This window comes from Trachypithecus francoisi, unplaced genomic scaffold (assembly GCF_009764315.1).
Source record: "Trachypithecus francoisi isolate TF-2019V2 unplaced genomic scaffold, Tfra_2.0 Lachesis_group4, whole genome shotgun sequence".
NCBI lineage: Eukaryota > Metazoa > Chordata > Mammalia > Primates > Cercopithecidae > Trachypithecus > Trachypithecus francoisi.
In genome coordinates, this window is record NW_022681469.1 from 82455345 (window position 1) to 82483167 (window position 27823).

General features: G+C 33.0%; 1 protein-coding gene and 1 long non-coding RNA gene across 14 annotated transcripts in view; one reads left to right on the top strand and one right to left on the bottom strand.

Moving 5' to 3' along the window:
- PHF14 (PHD finger protein 14) overlaps positions 1-27823 on the top strand; it is a 200478-nt gene that overhangs the window by 118498 nt on the left and 54157 nt on the right. For 7 of the 13 annotated variants that reach the window (XR_004433291.1, XM_033194692.1, XM_033194697.1 and 4 more), the window contains exons 17-18: positions 22539-22568; positions 23367-23484. Coding sequence is in view for 11 of the 13 variants with exons in the window: in XM_033194692.1 (XP_033050583.1) it covers positions 22539-22568; positions 23367-23484 (148 nt within the window). In the remaining 2 variants the exon portion in view is untranslated. Of the gene's footprint in view, positions 1-14467; positions 19738-22538; positions 22569-23366; positions 23485-24248; positions 24357-27823 lie in introns of those variants that run through there. The other 6 variants (XM_033194694.1, XM_033194701.1, XM_033194703.1 and 3 more) reach the window with 4 other exon arrangements.
- Positions 1987-15469, bottom strand: LOC117073605. Its single transcript, XR_004433292.1, has 3 exons — positions 15391-15469; positions 3033-3087; positions 1987-2835 (listed from the first exon to the last, which is right to left on the bottom strand). It is a non-coding gene; the product is annotated as an uncharacterized LOC117073605 (long non-coding RNA).

The following is a 27823-nucleotide window of genomic DNA, read 5'->3' on the forward strand; positions in this document are numbered from 1 at the left end:
ACTCTTGGATATCAAAATCTGAAGATGCTCAAGTCCCTTATGTAAAATGCCATCATGTTTGCATATAACTTATGCATATGTTCCTGTATGCTTTCAATTATCTCTAAATACTTATTATAATACCTAATACAATGTAAATGCTATGTAAATAGTTGTTATACCATATTGTTTTTTATTTGTATTTTTTTATTGTTGTATTGCTATTTTTTGTTGGGTTTATTGTTCCCAAATATTTTCCATCCCTGGTTGGTTGAATCCATTGATGCAGAACCTGCAGATATGGAGGGCAGACTGTATTAACTTCAGAAGGTAATGTGTATTGTTCACATACACATACACACACACACACACTGTCCTATTTCCCAACATGATAAATTGTCAAATTTTTATGCATTAATAACTAATGAAAATAACAGAGTATTTTTGGTTTTCATCCATTTTTAAATGTCTTTTATAAATGTAATATATTTCATTTATAATCCTACTTTTTCATTTTAATGAAGAATTTCATTTTCTTACTGTTTTGGTTTTGTTCGTCATGAAATTTTTTTAAATCATAATAACCCTCCTCCTGGGAATTTATCATAAGGAAATAAAGAAACGCTAATATAAAAAGACATTTATAGCTATAGTTATATTAGGAAAATTATTCCCACTGAAAACATGTAACTCCCCAAATAAAAACAACTGAAAACATTGTATAGGAGGGGAGTGATAAACTATAACAAATCAGTATTAAAAAATTATGTATCTTCTTTAAATTTATAGATTATAAGATATTTACATAGGAATGAAGAAACCTGTTTTATGTCATAAGTATATGCTACTAAATTGTTGCATATAAGTGGCTAGAGATTAGAAGGGAGCAAAAAATGAGCATGATATTATTTTAGAATGGTAGGAGTCTGAGTAAAATAAAATTCTTCAACAAAAATTTAAGTACGCTAATCTCATGAATGTAACATTTAAGTAGAGCCTCATTCTGACCACAGACACACACAAAGATTAGATATTTTAAAAAAGTAGCCCTGATCAGTTAGCCACAGCAAATAAAAACCTAAGACAAACCTTTTATCAGGAACAACCACTGAGTAGGGCAACTCATATTCAAATGAAATAAACATCAAATCTCTTCCTCAAAACAACATTAAAGTTATCAGCTTTTTGTGTATGTAATTTCAGTTAGTTATGCAGTGTACTAAATAAGGTGTAAGGATATGTTCATTGAGGCACAAACAATTCGTTGACTTTTATATATGTATATCTTTTAAAACTTGGATCGTATTTGAACACACCATGATTTCTCTAAAAGGTGAAATTCAGCTGGGCATGGTGGCTCATACCTGTAATCCCAGCACTTAGGGAGGCAGAGGTGGGAGGACAGCTTGAGCCCAGGAGTTCAGGACCTGCCTGGGCAGCAAAGTGTGACTCCATTCTCCACAAAAAGGAAAAAAAGGACAAAAAAGGTGTAACAAGTGAAATTCAGAACTCTGGAAACATTTTTTAATGAGATACTTAACATATGTCTATATTCTTAAAATACTTAGGCAAGTTTGAGAAAAGTGTGAGTAGAAGAGAAAGTTAGAATGGTTGATTATTGCCTCATGAATATACTATTAAAAGTGTGACTTTATGGTGTGACTTTAGTGTAGAATTGTTCATGCATTCTTTTCTTTTTTTCTTTTCTTTTCTTTTTTTTTTTTTTTTTTTGAGCCTGTTGCCCAGACTGGAGTGCAATGGCATGATCTTGGCTCACCACAACCTCCACCTCCTGGGTTCAAGCGATTCTCCTGCCTCAGCCTCTTGAGTAAACTGGAATTACAGGCATGTGCCATCAAGCCTGGCTAATTTTGTATTTTTAGTAGAGATGGGGTTTCTCCATGTTAATCAGGCTGATCTCGAACTCCCGACCTCAGGTGATCCACCCACCTCGGCCTCCCAAAGTGCTGGGATTTCAGGCATGAACCACTGCACTTAGCCTGTTCATGCCTTCTTTATGTGTGTATGTGTGTCTTTTTTTTTATACTTAAGATTATGCGTGAAGCCTCCATGAAGCCTTCAGTGTGATTTAATTAAATAGGCAGCCAGTTGAGCTCTGTGAGAAGTGATTGATCAAGCTACATGAAAGTAATTCTTTAAGTATATTCTCTGTGAATCATAGCAAGAGGAGAAGTTCTGCTTTGAATGAAACTGGTAGGCACTCCCTGTAATTGCCCAGTGAATCAGATTGACAAAGATAGTTACACAAGGAAGATAGGCCTACAAAGAACTAAATCAATGGGATTCAGTCATAAGCAAGTGAAATTATATCAGTCAATAACTTTCCTTAAGTGACTTACCGAAATCTTCCAGACCCATATTTTCCTTTTCAGGTTACTCATTTGTGTCAGTTATTAAAGAACTGCAAAATTGCCTGATTATATCAAGGACCTTGTTGTGACATAGTCTGTAAATGTGGATCTTTTTTTGAAGGAAAGTCGAGTTTCATGTAGAGCATTGAGCATGTTGGCTGAAGATATGACTTTTTCTGAAGCTTGTAACTGTAAAGAAATTGTGGGATCTAGTTTTCCCTTTAAAAATAAGATTCCTGTGTTTGTTTCTTCTCACCAGATTTACTTTTGAATCTACTTCATATTAACGATATTGAAAGACATTCACTTACTCATATGTTAAATTGTTATGTAGAGGGTTTATAAGAGACAGAAGAATTCATAGCATCATGGGATCATTCCTAAAAGGATGAAGGAGAAGTCTTCATATAAACCAAGGTGACAGGTGAATTGAATCTTGAAGTATGAGTAGGTTTTAGGAGATTGAATTAGGAGGTAGCAAATCCTTCAAGAGAATAAACAGACATGAATAAAGACACAAACTGGGACCATATGAGTCATGTGTGATGTAGGTTTAAGAGAACAGGTAGATTGGGGCCTTGAATGCAAGCTAATGATTTAAACAGTCTAGTGGGGATTTATTGAAGACAAGGGATGATACAAAGGAGATGATTGTAAAAGACTGGTATTGTGGTGACATACCTGATGAACACATGGGCAGCTGGAGGAAGACCAGTTTGAGGGTTGTGAACCTAGACTGATGGAAGAAGAAATGCAAAGGATTAGAAAGATCTAGGAAACATAACATCACACTAGGGTTGCAGCAGATAATTCATCAAAAATGGAAAGGCAAGGAAGAAAGGGAAGTGTTTAAAGCAAACTGGATGACTAAGCTGAATAATTGGAGAGAATGGTGAGAGTAGAAACAGAAAAAAGATGAGTTGGCTATATTTATTTTTTGGAGACAAATACACTAGGTGAATAGAGGGTTACGAAGGTTTTTTTTTTTTTTTTAAAGGTCTATTGAATTAGACATTTTCAGAAAGTATTTAAAGTTATGGGATTATAAATACAAAGAGGAGCTGCTTGTGGTTGCTCATGCCTATAACCCCAGCACTTTAGGAGGCCAAGGTGGGCAGATCAGTTGAGCCCAGGAGTTCAAGACCAGCCCTGGGCAAAATGGTGAAACCCGTCTCTACTAAAAATACAAGAATTAGCTGAGTGTAGTGGTGCGTGCCTGTAGTTCTAGCTACTCTGGAGGCTGAGGTGGAAAAATCGCCTGAACCCAAGAGGCAGAGATTGCAGTGAACTGAGATCATGCCACTGCACTCCAGCCTGGGTGATGGAGCAAAAATAAAATAAATAAAATAAAATAAAAATGATTTTTTTTGAAAATAAAATAAAAATGAATATAAAGAGGAATAGAACTCTGGAAATAAATTTGGTAACTGTTACACATTTATTCTTTACCCCTTAAGTATTCAATTCTAATTTTCTGACCTTTGCTTTAAGTAAATGACTGTGTCTTTCAGTGGATATTGAAGGTACAGCAGGAAATCATGCTCTATAAGAATGGAACAGCTGAAAGAATTACGTAGGTGTCCTTGGTTTAGTTGAGTCACAGGCTGACTCCAGATAAATTTAATTACCATGTAGCAGAGCCTCAAGATGAGATTTTAATACTCTGCCGTTTTTAAGCTTTGTTTTACTGACTGAAATATCTCTGTATATAAATAATACTTATCTCTGCTTAGTTGTATGTCAGCTGATTCACTTTAAAGTTGTGGAATATTTGTAATTTGTCTTTTACTCCCTTTATCTGTTTTGTATTTGTTTCTATTCCTTTTTCTTTGTGGTTACCTTCATCCCAGCTGAATTTGCTCTATTTTAAGAGAGTGGTCCTTAAACATTAGGGTGCATTTGAATCACCTGAAAGGCTTGTTAAAAGGGTTTCTGTTTTAAAACTCTGAAGTGGTGACCAAGAATTTGCATTTCTAACAGGTTCCCAAGTGATACAGTTGTTACTGGTCTGGAGACTATACTATAACAATCACTGCTTTATAAATAAAGCCCTTTAAGCTAAAGTCCTAAGATACGGTTTTCAGCTTGGCTAGAGATACAAAAATGTCACCTGTAGAAGGAATTACAGAAAAATAAGCAAAAACAGGCCTGGATCTCACTCTTGAAGATTCCAATCAGTAGGTGAACAATTTAGGAATGGTACCTCAGAGTTTAAGTTTAAGAAATTTAAGAGTTTAAGGGCATATGCCTTTTTTGCATATGCCCACATATCACTCATCTAAACCCAGTGAATTGCCTTTTTGAAGTCTCTTTTTGTTGTAATGTGAAGATGTCATGATACCAAGAGCTCCATTCTTTACTAGCTGAACCTGATCATTGACTCTTAGAGCTTTTAGGGAGGCGATACAATTGTCTTGGCCAAAATGGTATTATACAATGTTGAAGCCAGGTGCTGATAAACTCAGAATTATTAAAAACTCTATATGTAAAATAACAGACCAGTTAAAGGGTGTTTTTTACCCCCCATAGTGAGCCTTGAACCAGATTGGCATAGCAACGTTCTAGATTGCTCTGAAATAGCACTGTATCTGTTATCTCCCTGAGACAGTGATCTGTTTTCACTATAGTCAGAAAGTGTGATACAGCCCTGCCAAGCAAAACTAGCTTTCAGGCTTTAGATTCTAAACTTCTAATTTCCATTAGGACTTTCTCTTTAACTCATGGGTTATTTAGAAGTGTATTTTATTTCCAAATATTTGGAGGATTTTCCATGTATATTTCTGTTAATGGTTTCTAGTTTAATTGCAACTCTAATATCTCCATCATCCCAGAGTTTGTTCTGCTGATTGCTTTGTTTCTTGACAGTGGATTTTCTTTTTCATTTTATGTGCCTCATAACTTTTTTTTTTTTTTTGAGATGGAGTCTTTGTTGCCCAGACTGGAGTGCTGTGGTGCGCTATCTCGGCTCACTGCAAACTCTTCCTCCCGGGTTTAAGTGATTCTCCTGCCTCAGCCTCCCAAGTAGCTGGAATTACAGGTGTGCGCCGCCACGCCCAGCTAATTTTTGCATTTTTAGTAGAGACGGGGTTTCACCATGTTGGCCAGGCTGGTCTCGAACTCCTGACCTCAGGTGATCCACCCGCCTCTGCCTCCTAAAGTGCTGAGATTACAGGCGTGAGCCACTGTGCCCGGTGTGCCTCATAACTTTTGATTGAATGTTGGACATCATGAGTTGAACAGTAGAATACTTATGCCTGAAAGGGCACACCTGTTCTTTTTCAAGGCTGTTAGTGTGGGGGAGTTGAGTCAGTTTACTCTGGAGTTGAGCTGGGTTTATATTTTCTTGTTGCTCTGCTTACCTCAGTGTACCACAAGGCTTCAGATTTCTTTACTATTTCCTGTGTTTCTGAGGTTGAGGTTGTAATTCTAGAGTGCTTTTTGTCATTGTACTCCCCTGTTAAATTTCACCTTTCTCTGTATGCCTGTGCTACTGAAGAAGCCCCATTCCACTGTCTTTCCTCTTACTTAGCAGTAGATTGCTGTCACATGTTATTCAGTGCTTGCTGGTCTGGTGGTATTAGCCAAAGGAGTTGTTAATTTTCCTCATTCAAACTCAGCCTTCGGCCTCCAACGAACCACAGGTTTGGTTCTTGAGTGTAGGCCTTTTTCACTGTTCCTGGCCCTTTTTCCTATGGCAGCCTTATTCTGGTTTGTGTCTTTGGCAAATCTTGTGAGGGAGTTTCTTTCTGACTCTCGGGTTTAGGAGACCTTTAAAAGATATGAGGTAGTATACTGGGCCCAGAAGTGTTTCCTGTCACTCCTGTAGGAGTAGAGGAATTTTTTTCCTCTTATATTTTTTTCTCTTCACAGTGAGACTGTTCTGTTCCCTGTGTGGCAACAGGATTTACAGCCTTTCTTTTAATGACATTATGGCTTTTATTCCTTAAAGGAGATGGGTCTGGGTGAGACTTTGGGTCTTTCCCACTGTGGTGGCTGCTGCCCTTCTCCAGGTCTACACCACCAACTAGTGAATGGTCTTTCTAATGGCCCAATTTGTCTGAATCTTTTTCTTGAGTACCTGGTGGAGGTATCTGTTAGTTTTCTATGGCTGTTAGAACAAATTACTGCAAATTTGGTAGCTTAAAACAGCACAAATTTTTTTCATAATTTTGGAAGACATAAGTCCAAAACCAGTTTCATTTGGTCAAGGTGTTCAGCAAGGCTGGTTTCTTCTAGAGTGTTTGGGTTAGAACCCATTTTCTTGCCTTTTCTAGCATTAAAGTTGTTCTACACTCCTTGGTTCATGACACCAACTTCTTGCAGCTATAGTCACATCTATTTATCTCTCTGATTCTGACTCCTCCTACTTCTCTCTTATAAGAACTCTCTCCTGTGATTATATCAGGCCCCTCATCTCAAAATTCTTAATCATATTTGCAAAATCCCTTTTACCATACACGGTAACATATTCACAGGTTCAGGGCATTAGAACATGGACTCTTTGGTATTGTTATTCATGACTGAATTCTTACTTGTGTAGTGTTGAGCAGCTCTTCCTCTCATGCTCTGCCACAGGTGATCCAGAACTTGGATCCCATCTTTCTTTTATGGGTCCTATCTTTCTTGGATTTCAGTCCACTTGGTTGCCCTCTGACGTCAGCTCTCTGATGGCTTGAAAAGTTACAGTTTTATAGTTTATCTTATTTTTTCTTGCTAGGATAGAAGGAGTGTTATTTCCAGTTGTTGTTGTTACTGTTTTTCCATTCTAGCCAGAGGCTTTTCAAGGAAACTTCAGAAACTTTACTGAGCCTGAGGGAACACAAGTCAACTGCCAGTAATCACTATTTTCAGCTTTATAGTAATAGCAGCAGTAGTAAACTAGAACAAATTGTAGCGATAGTAAGAGTGGTTGTAGTTGAACTCATAGTGAAGGAAAGTAAGCACTTACCACACCCATATGCCAAGCATTATTTTAATTACTTTATACACTTATTTAATTCTTAAACTCTATGAGGTGGTTACTGTTTTAATTTACATTTATAAGTGAGAAAACTGAGGCACGTGGAGATTAAGTCATTTTCTCAAGGTCTCAGGCTGATACCGACAGAGCTAGGATTTTAGTCCAGGAACTACTTCTCCAGAATCTGTACTTTTAAGCATGAGTCCTGTGCTGCGTCTCAAAAGATAATTAGCTCTGAGGATATGATTCTGTAGTTAACTCAATTTCCTCTGTGAGCTTTTTGGTGAACTATTTCCCAATTTTTTTTTAGTCAAGGGCATTTCATTTAATCCTATATCCCTAGAAGTAGATGGAAATAAGATCAGGTTTTCTCAACCTGGGTTTCCTGGGAGAATTAATTCCTAATACTCTCAGGCATCCATTGAATGTAGAGAATAAATGTTTTTTCGGTGGATTTTAAATTGTATTTGTTATCTACTAAATTGGGAGAAGTGGAAAAAAAAATCAAATAATTTTCTATTTTCTGTATTTCAAATGAGAAGCTCCTATAATCACCTACAAAATGATAATTGCTACATAATGTAAATATCAAGCATCATCACGAACAACTCAACTAGAGTATGAGATAAAACTTCACCTTGATTCTGTGGATTTTTTTTTTTTTTTTACCCTGCTCTCATCACCTTTGAAATTGGAGACTGATCTTTTTCTAGTTGTTCTCTAGTCAGGGGATATATCTCTACCTGTATATAGAAGGTCAGCTTTGGGGCTATACTCTGAACTCATAACTTGTAATTCTATTTCAAGGTGCTGTGAGGTTTAGTACACTGAGAATCCCAAGAGATTTATATCTTTGTCAGAATGCTAACTTTTAAAGATTTATTTTAAATAAGGAATAAAGAGGTCTTCCTTAATCACATGGTTTTCCCAGTCTTGGGAAGTTCGTTTTGTTTCTTTTATTCTTTTTCAGTGTCTGAGTATATGCATGCATGGATATTTGCATGTAAACTTCAACTGGGATTAAAACCGTTTAGGGCCATCTGCGTATTTTGTAAAGAAGATCATCCTGCATAATTACTCCTCATCAGTAACTACCATCAAATATATTTTCACTTTAGGATATTCTTATCCTGAAGTTTTTGGATGCTAATACTGACCTGACAGTTCCACTTACAGGAGAAAGGGAACTGGATACCATTTTCCAGTTCATTTACAGATATTTCCTATCATATGTTGCTTTAGCCTGGGACAGAACCCAGCAGCCTTTTAACACTTTATTAAAAGCTCTATTTGGTTGTTGCCAATTATAAAGCAGATTTGAAAAAGATAAAGCAGATTTGAAAAGTGGACCTTTAAGAATTGTTTGGATGTATCGGGTTTTTACAGCCATTTAAAAAGAGCTCAAGATACCACCGGATAGTCATGGTGATTAATAAGGAACTACATAGGAAGTAAAGTTGTTTCTTGAGTTTACCAATTTCTGTTGGTGTTTTCATCAAAAGATTTTCTGGAATTTTGACTTATCACTATATACTGAAAAAAAAAAATCAACCTCATCTTCAAATGATTTCAGTCAATTCAGTAGATTTAATCTTAGTACCTATTTACTTCATTGATAGTATCTTGCCCCAGTGATAGTAGACATAGTAGACTAGAACTTTTTTTTTGGATGGAATTTCGCTCTTGTTGCCTGGGCTGGAATGCGGTGACACGATCTCAGCTCACTGCAACCTCCGCCTCCCAGGTTCAAGCGATTCTCATGCCTCAGCCTTCTGAGTAGCTGGGATTACAGGTATGCACCACCATGCCCGGCTAATTTTGTATTTGTAGTAGAGACAGGATTTCACCATGTTGGTCAGGCTGGTCTTGAACTCCCGACCTCAGGTGATCCACCCGCCTCAGCCTCCCGAAGCGCTGGGATTACAGGCGTGAGCCACCGTGCCTGGCCAGGACTAGAACTTTTTAATGTATTTTATTAATATTGCCACAATTTAGAATTATTGTGACATCTAAAATAGATAATATTTTATCAGTAAAAGCTAATGTTGATAGATTTAAGGTGACTAATCTATCATAGGTACTGATACCAGAATCTCCTCAGTTTTCTAAATTTTGACTAGTGATTACCATTGGGCACAGTAGTACACCTTTATTATTTGAAATCACAATTTAATTTTTTGGTGAATTAGGATTCAAGGGTAGGAGGAATTTGAGATATTGAGCTATTCAAAAATTTACCTAACTTTTGAACTTCATCAGTAATATCCCCACCATGTTGTTATGCAGCTATTGCTTGAATACTTTCCCTTACCACAGTTAATGCTAGAGGTACAGTTCAGGCTAGTTCAATCCTCATCTGAAAGTTTGCCTTCCCTTCAGATTCTCAAAGTTCATTGTTGACACCCATTTATCTAACTCAGCAACTTGTTTAACATCATTGTACTGCATAAGAATCAATAAAGTGCACACACTCCCAAATCTTGTTTGTCCCTTCTTCTATTCTATCTTCTCCTTCATCTTTGTCTAGCTCTGAGCTGTCAAACGGCCTATGGTGGGAAAATGAAGAGTTTAACACTTAAATTTAAAGGAAGGGGTGTGTATGTCTGTGTTTGTGTGTGTGTGTGTGTGTGTGTGTGTGTATAGGTAGGAAGGGAGTGTATCTGAATCTATGTATTACCTGATTTTTCTGTAAATCGAACATATTCCTTTAAAAAAAGTCTTCTTTAAAAAGTTAAAGGACTATAAGTAGAAAAATTAATATTTTTCTTTTAATAGCTTTTGATCATTATAAAAATGTATATACAAAAATATTAAAAGTAAGTTTAAATCACCTATAATCTTACAGTATTTCAATGTATTTACTTCTATTCACATATTTTTAATGATTCTGTTCAAAACATTTAAAAACGTTTAGCCATAGATATAATTTGAAAGCTGAAAATATCAGAATATTTTGGAAACAGTTTTCTGTTAAAACATTTTTTGATCCATTCTCTTCCTTTCCCATTCCTATGACTTCCTTGAGACCTTTTTCAGTGTCTAGCCTCTATTTTCTGCCATGTTATTCTATTCACCTTAGCTTCTTTGCTGTTTTCTCTTGCCTTCGTTTTCTGTTCCTCACTTCTGATTGTCTCTCCCTTGGATCCCATTCTGTCTGCCTTGCCTCTCCTCATTTTTATTGCTAGTGTATAATTGGGTTCTGCAGCTCCCCTATATCTCACTTCCCTCAAACTTCTGGCTCGTTTCCTCGCCTGATAAAATGGCCAGAACTTGAACTCCAGTCATCGTGGAAAGTGCACCACTGTCCTCACTAATATCCAGAGCAGGGCATGTATTCTCTTCCTTCTTTATTCCCCACTGCACCCTGCTGTTCTTTACTTCATTCTCTAAATACCGTTCTTCCAAGGCTGTCTTGGACATTTACTGAACAATTTAGGGTAACAGAGCCCTTACACATGGAACAGTGTAAGATTTAAAATTAAATGCTTTGTATTTTGTTCATGAAAGTTACTTGGCCATCCTTGCCACTAAAAATGTTTCTTTTTTGCCTTAGACCTGCTTTTACAAAAAGCAGTGATCAGTGACTTAAGATAAATGTCTTTAGACTTAAAATGATGCTTCATTGTATGCCATAAAGAGATTAGATTCTAAGGAAGGAATTAGAAAATTTAGTAAATTTTGTGCTATAATTTTTAAAAGTTATTTTCAAAAATGCTTTTTAGTAAAAATTGGGGAAGAGAGGTTTAATTTTCAAAATATTCATATTTGGATATTGAAGGTAGCCCAGCTGCCACTCGACTTTTCTTATTAAGGTGGTATTCTGGTGAAATTTAAATTAAAAATGTTCACTTGGTATATTTTTTCTGTAATTAAATTGATTTGCTGATTTTGTTAGACATGTGGAATGGCTAACCTGTCTAACACATTTAGTATTTATTTTATCACATTCTTTGACTTTAAAATCTGTATTTTAACATCAGACCTTTAAGTGTCTTTGTATTATTGATACATACTTTTTGTTTATGTTATAAATATTTGGATTTTTAAATTTTTAAAACATTTTTAATAGATGCAGTATAGTCAAGTAATTTGTATTTAAAGAAAACAGAAGCCTGAACATGGTATATATTACATAGTGAAGTGTGGTATTTCTGGGGTACACAATTTTAGAGTAATAAACGATATAATTTCAAGCACCTACAGCAGTGAAATATTTCTCATTTTACACATTTATGTTTCTGTAAGATTTGTTTTTGCAGTTTTATCTTCCATTGCAATGTGTTAATATTGTTAAATTATACAAGGGAAGGATTATATATTATATACTTAATCATTTGGAAAGACTGAGACTCTTACCACAGTTCCTCTATTGACTAAATGAATGACCTTGAATCAAGTTACTGCTAAGGTCATTGTCTTATCTTTAAAATGAAGACATTAACTTCATTTTTTCTCAAGTTATGTAACTTTTATAACTGAGAGATTTCAAAACAAATACACAGTTTCAAAAAAGATCCCAAAGTCTGTAATCTCACCATTCATCTGACACTTGATTTATCTGCCTAGCATCACTACTAAGCAGCAGGGAACGAGCTTTGTCAGGGATAGAGCTGTGAGCTCCTTCCTCCCTCTTGGCGGGAACTATTGACAATTTCTCTAAGTGAGCTGATACGTTTTTACTAAAAATTTCAACCCTTGGAGTCATAAAAAACAAGTATAATCCAACTTCTAGTTGAAAAGCCAACTATATTGTTTTTGAGTTTTCTTTCATTTTTAAATTAAGCATTCTGTTTCATCTGCTACTCCTATAGCAAGGTTTTTATTTGTACTGATTTTATATTTCTTTGGACATAAGAAATAGACACAAAATAAACATAATAATGAAACGAGGTGAAATGAATTTAAAAATAGGACTGGACACAAATTTTGAAATTTGATTGATTTCCCCAGTGAAATGTTATTTTAAAGTCATTTTGGCCTGGGAATTATAGTAATGATAATGTTAGATGCTTACTGTATCCCAGACTATGTTTTCTGATCTTTGACTCTACTATCACATTCAGTTCTTACAACAGTTCTTTCTATGAGGTATACATACGTCCATTTTAGAAGTCAGGTAACTGGGGTACATAGCAATGTGAAATAGAAATTATTCCAATTATATATTTAAATGATATTATGTAGATTAAGTTATGTATTAGAATATAATTTCTTCACTTCCAGAAAAATACTACCATAGTGTATGATAAAATCTACTGGCCTTCACATTAGCTGCCAAGATTTATTGAGGGCTTATATGCCAGTCAGTGTGCTGGTGCCTTCCACCTTTGATCTCATTTAATCCTCATAACAACTGCATGAGATAGATATTGATTTCATTACTATTTTATGGGTGAGGAAAATGAGAAGAATTACTTGCCCAATATTATACAATTGGAAAATGGTGGAATTATAATTTGAGTCTAGGCAGTCTTAACCATACAGTTCATGCACTAATCATTAGGCATACCGCCTCACCCCACTACACTGCTTTAGCATATTTGGACTTTGTTGCAACAAAAAAAGTAGATACTTCCTCTTGACAGGCAATTGTAACTATATGAGATACAGAATATATTGATAGTTACTGGTATGTACATCAGTGAAGTGCTTTGAAAACAATTTTTTCTACATTAGTTTGCTTACTAGCTGCATATGAAATAAATACAAAGCCCAAACTTGATCTTTGATTTAAAATACTGCACAGTTTTTTGTCCTGAAAAGATAGGAGCCATGACAAGTCACATTGCTTATTCTAGCTTATTCTAGTGAAATTTAGGATGTAGGGACATTAGCAATAGCTCTTTAGTTTTTATTTAAAACTTATCAACTTGAATTTAATTGGGAGTTAAAGCAGATTTCCATATCTACTGTGTCTATATTTGGATGCATTTCAAAGTCAAATACAAGTATGTATTTTCAGTTGTCTTCTCATCTCCATTATTTGTGCATATAATTAAGAGTTAATTGTATTTCTATTACAAATGATATGGTTGCTTCCTCTTGCATTATACTTTTCCGGTAGTAAACTACAAACAAAGCAATTCTCCGTATATCAGATTCAGAATGTGCTCAAAAGCTCTTCACTTCGAGACTGAAGCACTGAAAAAAGTTAGGATGTGTGACCTTACTATTTAACAAGCGAATTCTACTCTATTATTTCTTATATGTTGATAAATACAACATGTCTTTGAAAACTATGTTTAACATTGTATTCTTTTGGGGGGTGTTTACAATTTTGTTTTTACTTTCTTTGGAGGTTATTCAGTTTGGCATGATAGCTCTCCTCAGTAACGCTTTATTTGTCTGTGTGCCACTTTTCACTTTCTTTTTCTCAATGGAACCTAGAAGCATTAAACACATCTCTAATTGTTAATATAAAAAAATGAACTTTTTCTGTGATGTGTGACTACTTGGCATTTTTACCTCATCTTCACAGATCTAAATATTTGAAGGAAATGATAACTTTTTATGTTTACCCCAGTCAAAAAATTTTACTTCTAATCACTAAAATTTCTCCCCTGAAAACAAAGACAAAAAGGTAACAAATAATTGTAACCAAAGATATTTATAATACTGTCTTTTTAAAAGAAAGTCAGCTTAGTCACAGGATAAGACTCATTTAAAAATTTCCTTCGTGAGTCTCTGTATTTGAGTATAACCAGCACTGTAACATACTGATTAGATGTGCTTGTTTTCAGCACAGTTGCCTGTTTTCTCAGGCAATGTTAAATTGCCATATTTGATGAAAAAATAGTAAATTGAAATTTTTCAAAATATTTATAGATCAAATGTTTCCTTTTATAAATACAAGCCCTTCATCATTTTAGTGTTATTTTCTTTTTTGCTTTAGAAAGGTAGTTTTATTTTGACAACCAAAAGTAATAATAATACAAGAGGAGGCAACTCAATGTTTCAAATGATAAAATAGTTCAATTTTAACCAATAGGAACCTACACAAGATCATGGCATTTAGGTTTAGGGTATCTATCTCTTTGGACCAGATCATATGTTATTTGAATCTACTGTGGTTTGTTAGTATGTTTCATAAGACATAGTGCAGAGCTGCTATGATCTTTAAATGTTAATGTTCTTTTCTTATCACTTTACTGTGTAGATACCCTTCATGAGACCCAACTCTGCCACAGCTCATCCTCGGAGGCAGTCCCGGAAACCTCTTTTATAAGTGTGATTTTAAAAATGTGGATTAAACTCTCGATAGAGTACATAAAGTAAAGGAGAACAGCTATATTGTCCTTTCTATAAGCTTGTCACTGCAAAAAGTTGCCTTTTGCTTGTCAGGTTTGGATAGAATATAATTGATTGGTTTGTTACTTGGACTAAAAAGGCAGTAGATTTGCCTGTGTGCATTTTTTTTCTCCTATTTTTCTTCTTTTTGCTTTTTTTGCACTAATCAGAAATATTTGATATGTGCATTGTTGAAAAATACTGGATACATGTCTTGTCAGAATTGTCGTATTAAGTAATGTCTTTCCCTCTTGCTTCTTTGGCAAATGATGATACACAGAGTTTGGACTTACTGAAGAGTTACTGAAGCCTATGGGACTTAATAAATACAGTATGCTACTCCCTGTTGTTATTCAACAATGCAAGTAACAAACAAGAAAGACAATGCATTCCATTAGTCTGCTATTCTGTTTCCTTCAGCTTCATACATAGATTCATATATGAAGTACTGCATTGTAAAACAACTATAGACTCATATTAAATGTTATTTCTATTTATAATAGCCAGCAAAAGTGAAAGACTTGTGAAGCATATGACATTCTATTTTTGACTTATTAGTCCTAGTGTGAAAGCATATTAGCATGACATTTTTACAACTTCAGATTTTAAGCTCATGAATAAAAATATATCTGTGTTGATCTCTAGATATTTTTAGTAATACCCAAATATATGCAGTCCTTATTGTTTTAATATAAACTTTCTGTGTTCAGTATAATTTTATTTTTCTCAACCTTAAATACGAACTTAGGAAATAAGGAGGGAAATACAAAGATTATTGACTATACAACCTACCAGCTGAAAGAAAGATCTTCATCAACATCTGTATCTTTCCAGAGGTATACAGAATTAAAATTTGATCTTCAAGCTTTAATGATCCAGTTTTAAGTCAACGGCAGAAATATGTTGAATATTTCATCACTCAATCTTGAACTGATTTAGAAGAGACTCTTTGCTGAAATTGAATTGCACATATACATGTAAATTGTCAACATGTAATTTGGAATTTTCTGATTAATAAATGTGGTTTTGGACATCTTTTCGGGTATAGTGACAATGGAAAATAGTTTACACTTTAGAACTAGAGTAGGTAATGTTATAGATAATCAAAAGCAATTGTAATTGTAAAGCTGCTGTAATCTAGTAATCTCTAGTTATAGTGAGGAATCCTATGATTGGATGAGATGTTTGATGAAAGTAGAATGTGTACGAAATTACATATAAACAGATTATTAACTTATTGAAAGATCTCATCATATTGGAGGGAAAATATTCATAATCTTTAGCAAAATTAGTAGACTTTTGTTTAAAATAATAAGATAGGACTAGTTATCACTATATTAGCTTAAGGAAATGTTGGTAATTATTACTGTTGCCAAACTCTGGCTGCTTTTAAGCTAAATGACAGATTGCCATTTTCTATGTGGAATATACTAATACATTAGACCATGGCCCTCTTTTAATATTTAGTGAGAAATTACTCACAGTTGCTTTATTTTAGGTTTTTTTTGAGAAACTCTTAGGCCTGGTTTTGGTATCAACTGTTAATCAAAATCCTTTTCACTTTGATTCCAATTAGAATACTATATTATCATCATTCTCCATCTTGCATTTTCTGTGATGGTGGATATTCTATTCCACATTTGGTGCTAGTCCTAAGAATCTTTGTCACATGTTATACATACAGACTGCAAAATTCATAAGATATAGGTCCTGTGAAAAGTATAGTTGAAGTAAGAAAACTTTTGAAGTAACTAGAATACTTTGTGCTAATAATCTCTTAAATGCTCTCATATCCACAGTGTAAAATTATTCCCTGTCCATAATCAGTTCAACTGCTATAAGGAGAAAATTGATGTGTACTTAAGAAAATATACACTAAATGATTCCTATTTCACAGATGTACACAAGAAAAATGGCACATCAGGTAAATGATGGTTGTTTATCACACAGTAGGGAAAGGAAGAAACATTAAAATATCAGGAAGGAGATGAGACGTTCTGAAATACAGAAAGAATGATATAATAGTAGATAGTGGTTCTCAAACTTTGTGCATCAGAATCACAGGAAAGATTTGTAAAAACACAGGTGACTACCCTATTCCTCTCCTCATCCTCCCTCTACCCACTTTACTCCCTCCCCTCTTCACCCTATAGTTTCTGATTTAGTAGAGAATTCGCATTTCTAACAAGTTCCCGGGTGATGCTGTTGCTACTGGCCTGGAATACCACATTAAGAGCCATTCATAGGTAGTATTTTTTAAAAAAATCATTGTGTTGTGCTCAACATTGTTTGATAAAGGAATGCGCTTTTTAAATCTCCTTAAAAGGGCCCTTAGATTTCCTCTAGATAATAGAATTAGTAATTTCATCTGCAACATATACAATTTTTTTTATTTTATAAAATTTAGTTAAATGTTTGTTTTACACTGACTATGGAAACAGCACTATTATAGATACAGAAAGAAATCAATAAACATAGCCTGTGTTCACAATTCACTCATCCTTTTGTTATAAAAAGACTTGAAATTAGGGTTATGTTTTAATATGAAAACAAAATTTAGCCTTAGCTTTTATCCATCTTAACTTTAGAAATTATATTTATGCACTGTTTGTAGATCATTGTCATTCATTGTTGCTTGAGTGTTCATCTGATTTTATATTTATGATGTTAAAAACAGACTGCTGACCAATAAATAAAATATTTACACTCTATTTCCCTGTATTTACATCCTATTAATGAAAACCACTGTTTTTAAACAAAGTTACTTATTTCATAAAACTCAGCGCTATTTTACTTGATTCTCAATGTGAGAATATTTCATGAATATTTCACCAGAATTTATTCAAGGAATTCAGAAGGACTCTTCAGCAGGCCTGAATATTTACATTATTAAATTTTTAAAAAAATTTAAAAATGGCAATTGAAACTTGTTTAAGAGACTCAACTTGGAGTTTCGTGACATACGAAGGCAGAATCATTTTTTCTACCTGTCTGAATCAGCACTTTGCAAGTTTACATAAAATTAAGGATTGTGATTTCTAAGATAGACATGCTTTGCAAATATTTCTTTATAAAAGTGGAAGCCTCTTTGCCATAGTGCTCACTCTAAGGCGTTCTGTAGGCCTGCCGATAAGATTCACTGCTGTTCAGGTACATAAGATGTAATGAAATTGGATGTGCATGCTGGGCTTTGTAAAATGAGATTGACCCCCAGCAATTATCTCATTTATCTGATTTACATTGTAAAATCAGGATCTACACTATTGATTAGAGCATAATTAGTTAATTATGAGCAGGGAAATACAAAGTTACATGGAGCTTGAGCACAGCAGGTTGTACTGCTGAAAAATTTCCAAGGGCATGAGCAGATGGAAATCAGTTTATTAAAGAACAAAGCAGACGTGTTTCAGGTATGGAAATGTCTAATTCTTCTCTCATGCTGCGAAGAGTTGCTTGACCTTATTGTGCATTTTTATATGAATTGTTTTGTCTCATCTTTCATTTTTTTGTTTCACATTTAATCTTGTAATCTGGCTGCCGCAGATATAGCTATCTAAATTGATCCCACTATTTAAGTGACTATTAAATACAGATTCGGATTTGGATACTTTTCTAATTTTTTAAAATTAATTTTTATGTGTACTTTTATGTGTAAAGAATATTTTTGTCTTTCTTACTACCCATTCATTCATTATTGGCTGATACAGAAGTCTGTAGTGGTATTAATGAAATAGGTTCAAGTCCTCCACGTTAGTCTTATATTTGTGAAACAATTAGAAAACATTTTCAAACTATTTTGTATAGAAACTGCTCATGTAGGTAATTTTCACTAAAATTGTTGTAAATTACAAGGAATAAAATATTGTACTTATTGATACTAAATGTTACTCGATATTGGTAGAATGTAGAATTTTGTGCAAGCTTGTATTATTTGTAAAGTGATTTAACTTGTTGACCACAATTTGTATTTTCTCCGTTAAGATGTTTAATTGAAATAATTGGCCACTATTCAATGAAAGAACTCACCACTACATGTTAATAGATTTGCGTAGATGTTTGAGCTGCTAGTGAGATTTTTATTTAAGTAATGACAGTATTCAAGACTAATTTTTTTGAACATTCTTGTGTGGAATTTTTACACAGAAATGAAAAAGTTGGAAAATCCAGCCCATCAGTTCTCTGGATATTTAGTTTATTTTTAAGTGGACAGACATAATAGTCTATATTTTCAGAGTCCAGTTTTTGTTTCGCTTTATATAAAATTGTAGGGGCTATAAGTAGAATGTTCCATTGGCATAAAAGATAATGTGATTATGACAATCAACTTAATCATGAAAATGTACACCCTTGTTCAAGTCTATGTTATGGATTTTGCTTCTTTCTAAAGTTTAGCTTACAGATGGCTATAAATTATTTGCATAGGAGGTGCACTTAATTGTTTCAGTTAGGTTTTAAAAAGTAGTTTTAGTTTACTCCTCTAATGAAATTATCTGTTAGAAATTAGAGATGTTAAATAAAACCCTTTGGAACACTGACTTTTGGCCTCTTAAGCATCTGGCAAAATAAATCAGCTGCTTCTTTTTACTTGTCTGCATATTCTCAGTAGTCAGGTAAACACCTGACCAATTGCTTGTTATATGGATCATAGCACATATGAAGGTAAATCATTTTTTTTCCCCCTTCTTTGTTTAGGGTACTATTCTTAATCATATACTAAGTAAGTATTTTACATACATATAGACTATGTTTATTTGGTCACTGCATTTTGTTAATGTGTAAAAGACCATATATTAAACTACTTTGTTATTTACATCTATATCTGTTATTAATCTGATATCTAGGAAGTTGTATTTAGTAAGAATCTAATTAGGTTTGCTTTTATCTTATAATTGGGATTCCTTTATGCTCTATAGTGTTCATGTGTACAGTGTTTTTAGAGGCTTAAATGATACTTCTTTATGCATCCAGTTTTAATTTTATTAAAAAATCTTAGTGTTTCTTTACAGGTTAGTTTTATATTCTTTTTTAATATTTTAAGACATTGCCTTCCTATTTAATAATGTGCTATTGGTATAATAATCTGTTTTTATTACATAGACATTTGTGTTATTTAATAAAGTATATTGTGTTATATCCCTATACTTTTGTGGGTCAATGACTGCTTTTGCAAAAGTTTTTTAAAACATTTTATTCACTATTTATTTTGATAAATTATGTCCTATATTATGTGCTGCATGTGTTTCCAAGTTTATGTAAGGAAATAAAGGTAGAAACCATAAATAGGTCAATAACTACTTTAACTCCATTGCAGCTTTTAGATAGCAGATGATTATAGACCTTTACGAGTTTTTGATTTTCAAGTTTTTTAAATGGTCTAAGTTTGCAACATAGCCAGAGTTTGTTGGGTGACAGGAGTTGATAAAGATTACAAAGTGGTATTTGTGCGTAAAATTAATAAGCCACTATTTTGGCCATCCACATTGTTCTTTGATTTCTTGGGTTCTTAATGGTATCTCTTATATTTGGCTACAGTTTATTAATTCTTGCAAGTTCTGCTAGAGTTCACTTGTGTCCATCAGGATATTTCTGTGATTAGCACATAAAACTATGGATTTTTTCAATGCAATATTCTAAGATAGAAACAACCAGATTTTTTTCACATTGAAATAATTTGGGACATCTTTACAAAGATCTTATATTTGTATATTTATTTATCACCAAAACTATTGACTTTAAGATTGGATTCTTTTCTTCCCCCTCTCTTTTTTGGATTTTGGCAGTTCCTAAGGGTACTAACTACTACTTTTTGCTACTTACTCTTGAAGCTGCAGCTTTTATTTACTGTTGAATGAGCTAGAACTTTAGAGAACTTCCCGATCACCACTAATTCTGACAAGCAAATTCTTTTTCCTTTGGAATGCATCACAAATACATGAGTTCCACATGTCGACTAAGTAATTCTGAAAGCTATCGCTAATGAAGGAATCAATCAGTAAGGATTAGGTCATTTTTAAATGGCATATATTTGTTATCTTCTGATAAACTAGCATATAAAATCTCCTTGTCTTTTTATTAGTTCTTGAGCTGAAAGATAATTTGATTGTACGAGTAGTTGAAATCAGCAACAGATAGGAACTGTATCAATGTAGCAAACTTGTTCTTGGTTTATTAGCTGGAATTTCATAGCTATATCAACAAGAATTATTTATGTACATTAAGGTGATAAATAATGAATTGTGATACACAGTAATCATGATAGTTGCCTCAAGTTATACACTAGAAATCATAATTTGAAAATTATTATGACACAGAGTTATAAAGTAAATATGCAGTAATTAGGTAGTAAATTGATGTAAACTAGGAAAATGTTAACACTTCATTAAGAACTTTGATTATTAGCAATCTGAACTATATGGCGCACTACCCATAAACCTGAAGTTAAGGAAAAAAAGACTATAGTTAACAAACAAAATTGAGCCCATTTACTTAACTCAGTAGAAATTCTCATTTTCGTGTATTTTTACTGTCAGTTTACATTGCCTCAGTAAGTTTTAGTGGTCTGGTTTCTGAATCCATAACAGATTGTTAATGGGGAATTTATGCTTAAGCAAACACACTGACAGTATCAGGAAGCAGTGGCTGATAGTTTTCAGGCAAATGAGGACCCTGAAAATCTATAAAAATTGAATACAAGAATTCAAATAGAACAGTCGACTACTGGTCCTCATTCCAAGGACAAAAGGCTGACACACTGTTAGACATGTAGCAGCGTATGTTAATTTTACTGATGACCTGAGATGACAAATATAAATTATATTTAATATGTTTATTTGATGAAACAAGAAATGTGATTATTTTTAAATTTCACATCAAAGATGATTAAAACTCTAATTTTTATGTATGAAGGAGTATGCTCTCAGTTATTTAGAAATCTCAACCTTCTCATAAACTCAGAAATACTTATACTTTGAAGGTTTCTATATCCATAGGTTTAATTGAAATTTTGTCTAATGAAAGGTAAATATGTTGTATTGAGAAAGAGCATAAAATTGTGTGGGCTTGCCAGTTAGTCTCTTTATGTCACATTTGAAGTTAGTTTATATTATTTATTATTCTTTCTTAATGCCAGAACAACAGGTATTTGAACATTTTAACTGCTTTTAAATATATTTTTAGATATGTGATATTGTCATAGTAAATAAAGTACTCTTGGTCCTATTGGTGCTATTTGATTTTATCTATTCCTGTAGCTAGAACTATCATAGTAAGCATTTTTCAAAATCTTGAGTCTACAAGATTTTTGGAAAAGTACGTAAGCTTACTTTTTTCATAAGGAGAAAGTTGTAGAGGAAGAAATGCATAAACTTAGGGCATTCAATTGTATTTTAAACTTCTTTATATCTGAGTAACTTAATTATTAAGTTGCTTAACTTTTCTGCAACTCTTGATTCCCCAAATGAGTTTTTGGAAGATTGGATTTTTGTAGCATAATATGAAATTTCTACTAAAAATGTAGATGTACACTCCCTTTTATTATGATGGTTTCTTAAAGTCAATTGTTTTTCTTTGTGTGTTGTTTATGTAAGAAGAGCTTCTTCCCCCTTTTTTTCCTAAAAGGTTATTGAATAGTAGTTTTTAACTTTATTCGAGTAATATATGTTCTATAAAGTTTCCCCTTGGTTTGTTTCTTAATTGTAAATTTCTTGACATTTGAAGTTTTAAATCAGTGAAAGATAAACAATAAAGAAAATCTGACAGATTGGTTGAGAAAGTATTATTGTTTAATTTTTTTTAAACTACTATGAAATGAGGAATGCAATCCCTTCTATAAGATGTATACTCTTTGTTATTTGTTGTTAAATTTTAGTCTTGTTATTCCAACTGATGCAAAATTCTTTTTACAAAGCACTGAAATAATACAGATTTTTCTTCATTGTCAGCAGGATGAGATTGTCTGAAACGAAGAATAGGTATGATAGTTTTCTTAGATTTTGTACATCATAGGTGGCAAAGACACTATCAAAACATTTGTAAGTTTTTAAATGTACTAGGAAGTACTTTGTAAAACCAAATGGTCTGAAGAAAGTGACAGGTAAATTTGAGAGAATAAAACTAAATTATTGGGGTAGTGTCTTACCTCTTTGTATATTTAAATGTTCTGTGATTTAACATGTAAAGGTTATTTTTATTTGCTGTAGATTGTGTTAGCATGCTGCAACTGTTAGAAAGTTCACTTACAATCTACTTTAACTTGAAGAAAGAGAGAAATCAGGTGCAAATCGTATAGCATTGATTGCAACCCAGTGTAGCCTAGTAGAATGTCTGAGTTTAAAAATTTTTTAAATAATCAAAATGTATTTTATTGGATTCATATCCTTGAATTATATATGTATCTTATTAAATACTTTAAAGTGATTTAATGGGCAAATGATTATTTCTTTAAGTTCACAATTGAAATTATTGTGGTTGTTTTGAACACATGATTATACATATACATTCATTCATATGCTCTTAATATTTCTGCTGTCAGTGTTCTAAATATTTGTTTTGTTTGTTGATTTTATTGCTGTTGTATTTTGTTTTTGCTAAAACATTTATTTCAGGTTTAGTTTGCCTTTATCATCATCATTAATTTAATGATCTTGTGAGCCAAGGATAAAATTAAGAGTGTTGAAGTTGAAATATACAATAGTTTGTCTTTTTGTCTTTGAAGTAGATGGTTTTTATATTATTTAGATACACTACCTATAAATCTGTTTGCCCTGCAGGTGTGATGAATGCAGACTCTGCTACCATTTTGGCTGTTTGGATCCTCCTTTGAAAAAGTCTCCTAAACAAACAGGTTATGGATGGATATGTCAGGAATGTGATTCTTCATCTTCCAAGGTAAGGGGAGGAGTCTTTAAGAAAAGGGATTGTTTCCCTTCCGTTTGATAGCTTTCCCATGTCACGCAATTAGCTTCTTTAAAGATAATTGGAATATGAAGGACCAACATTTTAACCAGTACACCTTAAGAATATATTGCTATGGTTATTTTCTTGCTCTTAAATTAAGGAAAAAACAACTCTACTAAATTATGTGAATTTTCTCTACAGAATATGTAGTTGTTTAATGTATTCTCTATTATTGTAAAATATTAAATAGTGCTCCAATAGCCCAAACAGATCACTCTTTGCTAATTTAACACACTTGAGAATGGCAGGGAAATTCCACCCTGAGTCATAATAAATTATATTAGCTAACAGAATAACCAGTTAAATAGAATTTTACAGATGTTTTATTTTAAAATATAATATATTAATATATTGTAATATCTTATAGAATCTATTCCTTTAAAAAAAGAAAAAACTAGTGTTCACATCCTAAATCTTATTTCTGATATTTATTTTAGCTGAGTAAAAAGAATGAAATTTCTAATAAGGTTGTTTGTAATAGATTATACCCCCAAATCAATTTGAAAATTATGTCTTTTTAATATTAACATTCTAAACTTACATTGTAGTAATCTGTAGTTTATTTTGTGGTTCATTAAAATGAGTAAGTAAATAGCCAGACTCATTTTGACTCATTTGGCAGAAATACTGAATACATTTGAATGAAGACATTCTGGTCAACTGTAGATTAATCAGAGTTTTCTTTCTCAAAACAGATGATGAAAATTAACTATCTATTGTATTATGGACATCCAGCCATCTTTCTTCAATGCTACTTAAATGATTTTTGTAGTCCTAGAGTAAATTAAATTTGATCATGTAATCAGAAACATTCTTTTATCATTAACTAAAATGATTTGCTTCAGCTTACCACAGAGGCCTTCTGCAAAAGTCTATTAAAAACTGCAAAAACACATTTGGTTATAGAAAGAAACTAAACTTTTTAAAAATATCAGAATATTTAAAATTTTACATATTTTTTGCTGGGTGTGGTGACTCACGCCTGTAATCCCAGCAGTTTGGGAGGTTGAGGCAGGTAGATCAAGAGGTCAGGAGTTCGAGACCAGCCTGGCCAACATGGTGAAACCCTGTCTCTACTAAAGATACAAAAAAATTAACCAGACATGGTGACGAGTGCCTGTAATCCCAGCTACTTGGGAGGCTGAGGAAGGAGAATCGCTTGAATCTGGGAGACAGAGGTTGCCGTGAACCGAGATTGCACCATTGCATGCCAGCCTGGGCAACAGGGTGAGACTCCGACTCAAAAAAAAAAAAATTATACATATTTGTATGAGGATTATTAAAATATAATATTTGTGTATATTTTATTTAATAATCAAGCATTTTAACCTAAAATTGTAAACTATATAGTAGCAAGAATTATTTTCCAGGCATTTTATTAAGGTCTAGATTTAAGAGAGAACATATTTAATTTTAAAGATTTTATTGCATAGTTCAAAAATACATTCCTAAAATTTTATTTAAATGTAAAAATAATGAAACACTAGAGAGTTTAAATAGTTGTCTTATGAGTCTCTTTAATAAATTTTTTTAAGTGCATTTTTTGTTTGGGATTTTCTCCTATCCCCGACAAACAAGTTAGGAAATCAATTTTTGAAATAGAATTTCTCACCTTTTTAAAATATACCTTTTTACATATATTCTTTTGAGAAGGCTTGATAATACTATAAATATGTAGTATTATGTTAAGTGTTAGGTGATATAGTAATGTTGTAAATGAACATTGAAAAGACAAGGGGGCATATTTCAGATCCGTTTAAAATATAGCATACATTTTGTACATGCCATACGTGCCAGTAGCCATTGGATAAGGTTTTAGTTTTGTTTTCTTCTCTACCACAGAATGGGTCTTTGGACTCTGAGTGGAAATGCATTAGGAAGGCACATTGTTAGAAAACTTGCTTTGTATTTGCTGTACTATGTTTGACCTGTGGTTGAATACCAATATAAACAACTAACATTTTCAAAATTTTATAAAATATGGTTTCTAATTTTGGAATGTCACAGCAGTTTACTTTAAGGAATGAAACAACAGTGAAATGGATTCGTATTTTCATTATACTTATATGACTATTAATATACTACTATTTTCCAATGAAAAATTAAATTTAATATAATATTTAAGCTGAAACATATGGAGACTTAATTGATTCCCTTGAATATTTGTGCTGCATCAGTTGTTTTTCTTACTTTGGAAGACTTCCATTCATGTCCAGTGGTAGTAAATTTCTGTTTACATTTTCTTCTGAAAGATGTTTGCTAGTATTAGAGCCTAAGAAGAAAACGTTGATAGATAATGTCATGCTTTATAATTCAGTGAATGCTGCAGAAGCTTTTACATTAGGAAAGCTGTATATTATTAACATCTGAGTCAAGAAAATTAGTCACATCTTAGGGCTTAAAAGAAACCCAGAATGAAAGTTCATATGCTTTGCTTATCCTTTATTCTCCTACGTTTGCTTTGGTGGAATATTATTTGCTAGGTAGCCCTGGGTTTATTTGCCATGTTCATATTTTTTAATGAAATGAAAAGCTAAAAGAGAAATACATATTGCCATAAGAAAGGAAGTAATCAATCGCAAATAAATTTAGATGGTAAAATGTCTCCAACTTCTTTCTCTGTGGTAGTCATGTTGTTAAGTCCAACAAGTCTTCACTTTTATTTGAAATTTTGACTCCCTATTTGTTTTGCCTAGAAGTTTAGATAATACAAAGCAAGGGTGTATAGTTAAATATTTGCTTGAAAAATGAATTGCACTTTAACATTTTGTCTAAATTTTGTGGATCAGGTGAAACTCTAAAATATTGCTATTTATACTGTCAGCAGCTATTTATGTATTACTTTGTCTTTCAAGTAACAAGTTTTTGATACGTAGTTGTATGAGGGCAAACATTTCTATCTTTACCCCTGCCTATTACTTTTGTAGAAATTCCATGAGTCTAATAAGATTCATCATATCTAAATTCATAATTTTTTGTTTTAGCACATGAAAGCTGAATTACACCTAAGTATTTAGTTTTAATAATATGATTTAATAACAATTTACCTTAAAGAAGAATAATGACTATTTATTCTACCCAAACCCATGAAGTATGGCATAATAAGACTTTCTCTGTCTCATCAACTCTTCATAAACCTAAGTAGTCATTTTGAGTTTCATAAAAAATAGCCAATTACATGGATATAAACATCCACATGTATGTACCTACATGGAGGCACAAATATACACACATACAAATACACGGAGACACACACTCTTACACAAAACGTACCTTCTCCAATAGGCTATGCTTCAAAGCCGTTGACTAAGACAGCAGCCACCCAGTCAGTGCACTATGCTTATATTCAGTGGAGCTAGTTCATTGCTACCTGTCACCCTGCATTAGGGCTTTTTTTCCTTGCTCGTTACTGTGTTGTGAAAATCCTATTGTTAATAAATGTTACATGCCTGGAAAAGAAATGTATTTTCTTCTTTCTTAACCTCAACTTTTCTCTTATTTTTCCTTCATTTCTTCTTCCATCCATTTACCCAAGTCACATATCTGGAATCATCTTCAAGCCTTCCCCATCCTTATCTCACATAGCAAATCACTTCCTGAGTCCTGTGAAAGTTTTCTTCTTTAAATATTTCTCCAGTCTGCTCTTTGCTCCTTTTTTCCACTACTACTGTCTTGATTTGGTGCTTCACTTCTTCTCATTCTATTATGGTTCTTCCTGTTTTAGAAACTATCTAAATAGGTATGCCAGACTTTTCCCCTTTTTATCCATTCTGCTTACTAGAGGCTTCTAAATGAAGTGTTTGCACCACAGTAGATATACAAAATAACCCATTAAATTAGCTTAATTCTATATAACATCTATCTTAATTTTCATGTCTGAGTGTATTTTCATGATTTAAATATGCTAGTCCTATAGAACAGGTAAATAAAACTTCACACATATATATTTATGTTGAGGTGCATACTTCAAATGTTTTTACTATTGATATGCATCATCAAAAATAGCTTTCTGAAAATGTATTTATCATACCTCTGCTTGAAATATGTCAGTGTTTTTTCATTCTTCTTCATTCAGCCAGATTAGGAAATTAACACTGATATATTATTACTGTCTGATCCTCAGATTTCATTCAGATTTGGCTATTAATCCCAGTAAGGTCATTTATGGCAAAAGGATTCAGTATAGAATCACAGGTTACATTTAGTTTTCATATTTCTTTTGCCTTGAATCTGTACAGTTCCTTAGTCTTTCCTTAACTTTCATTAGCTT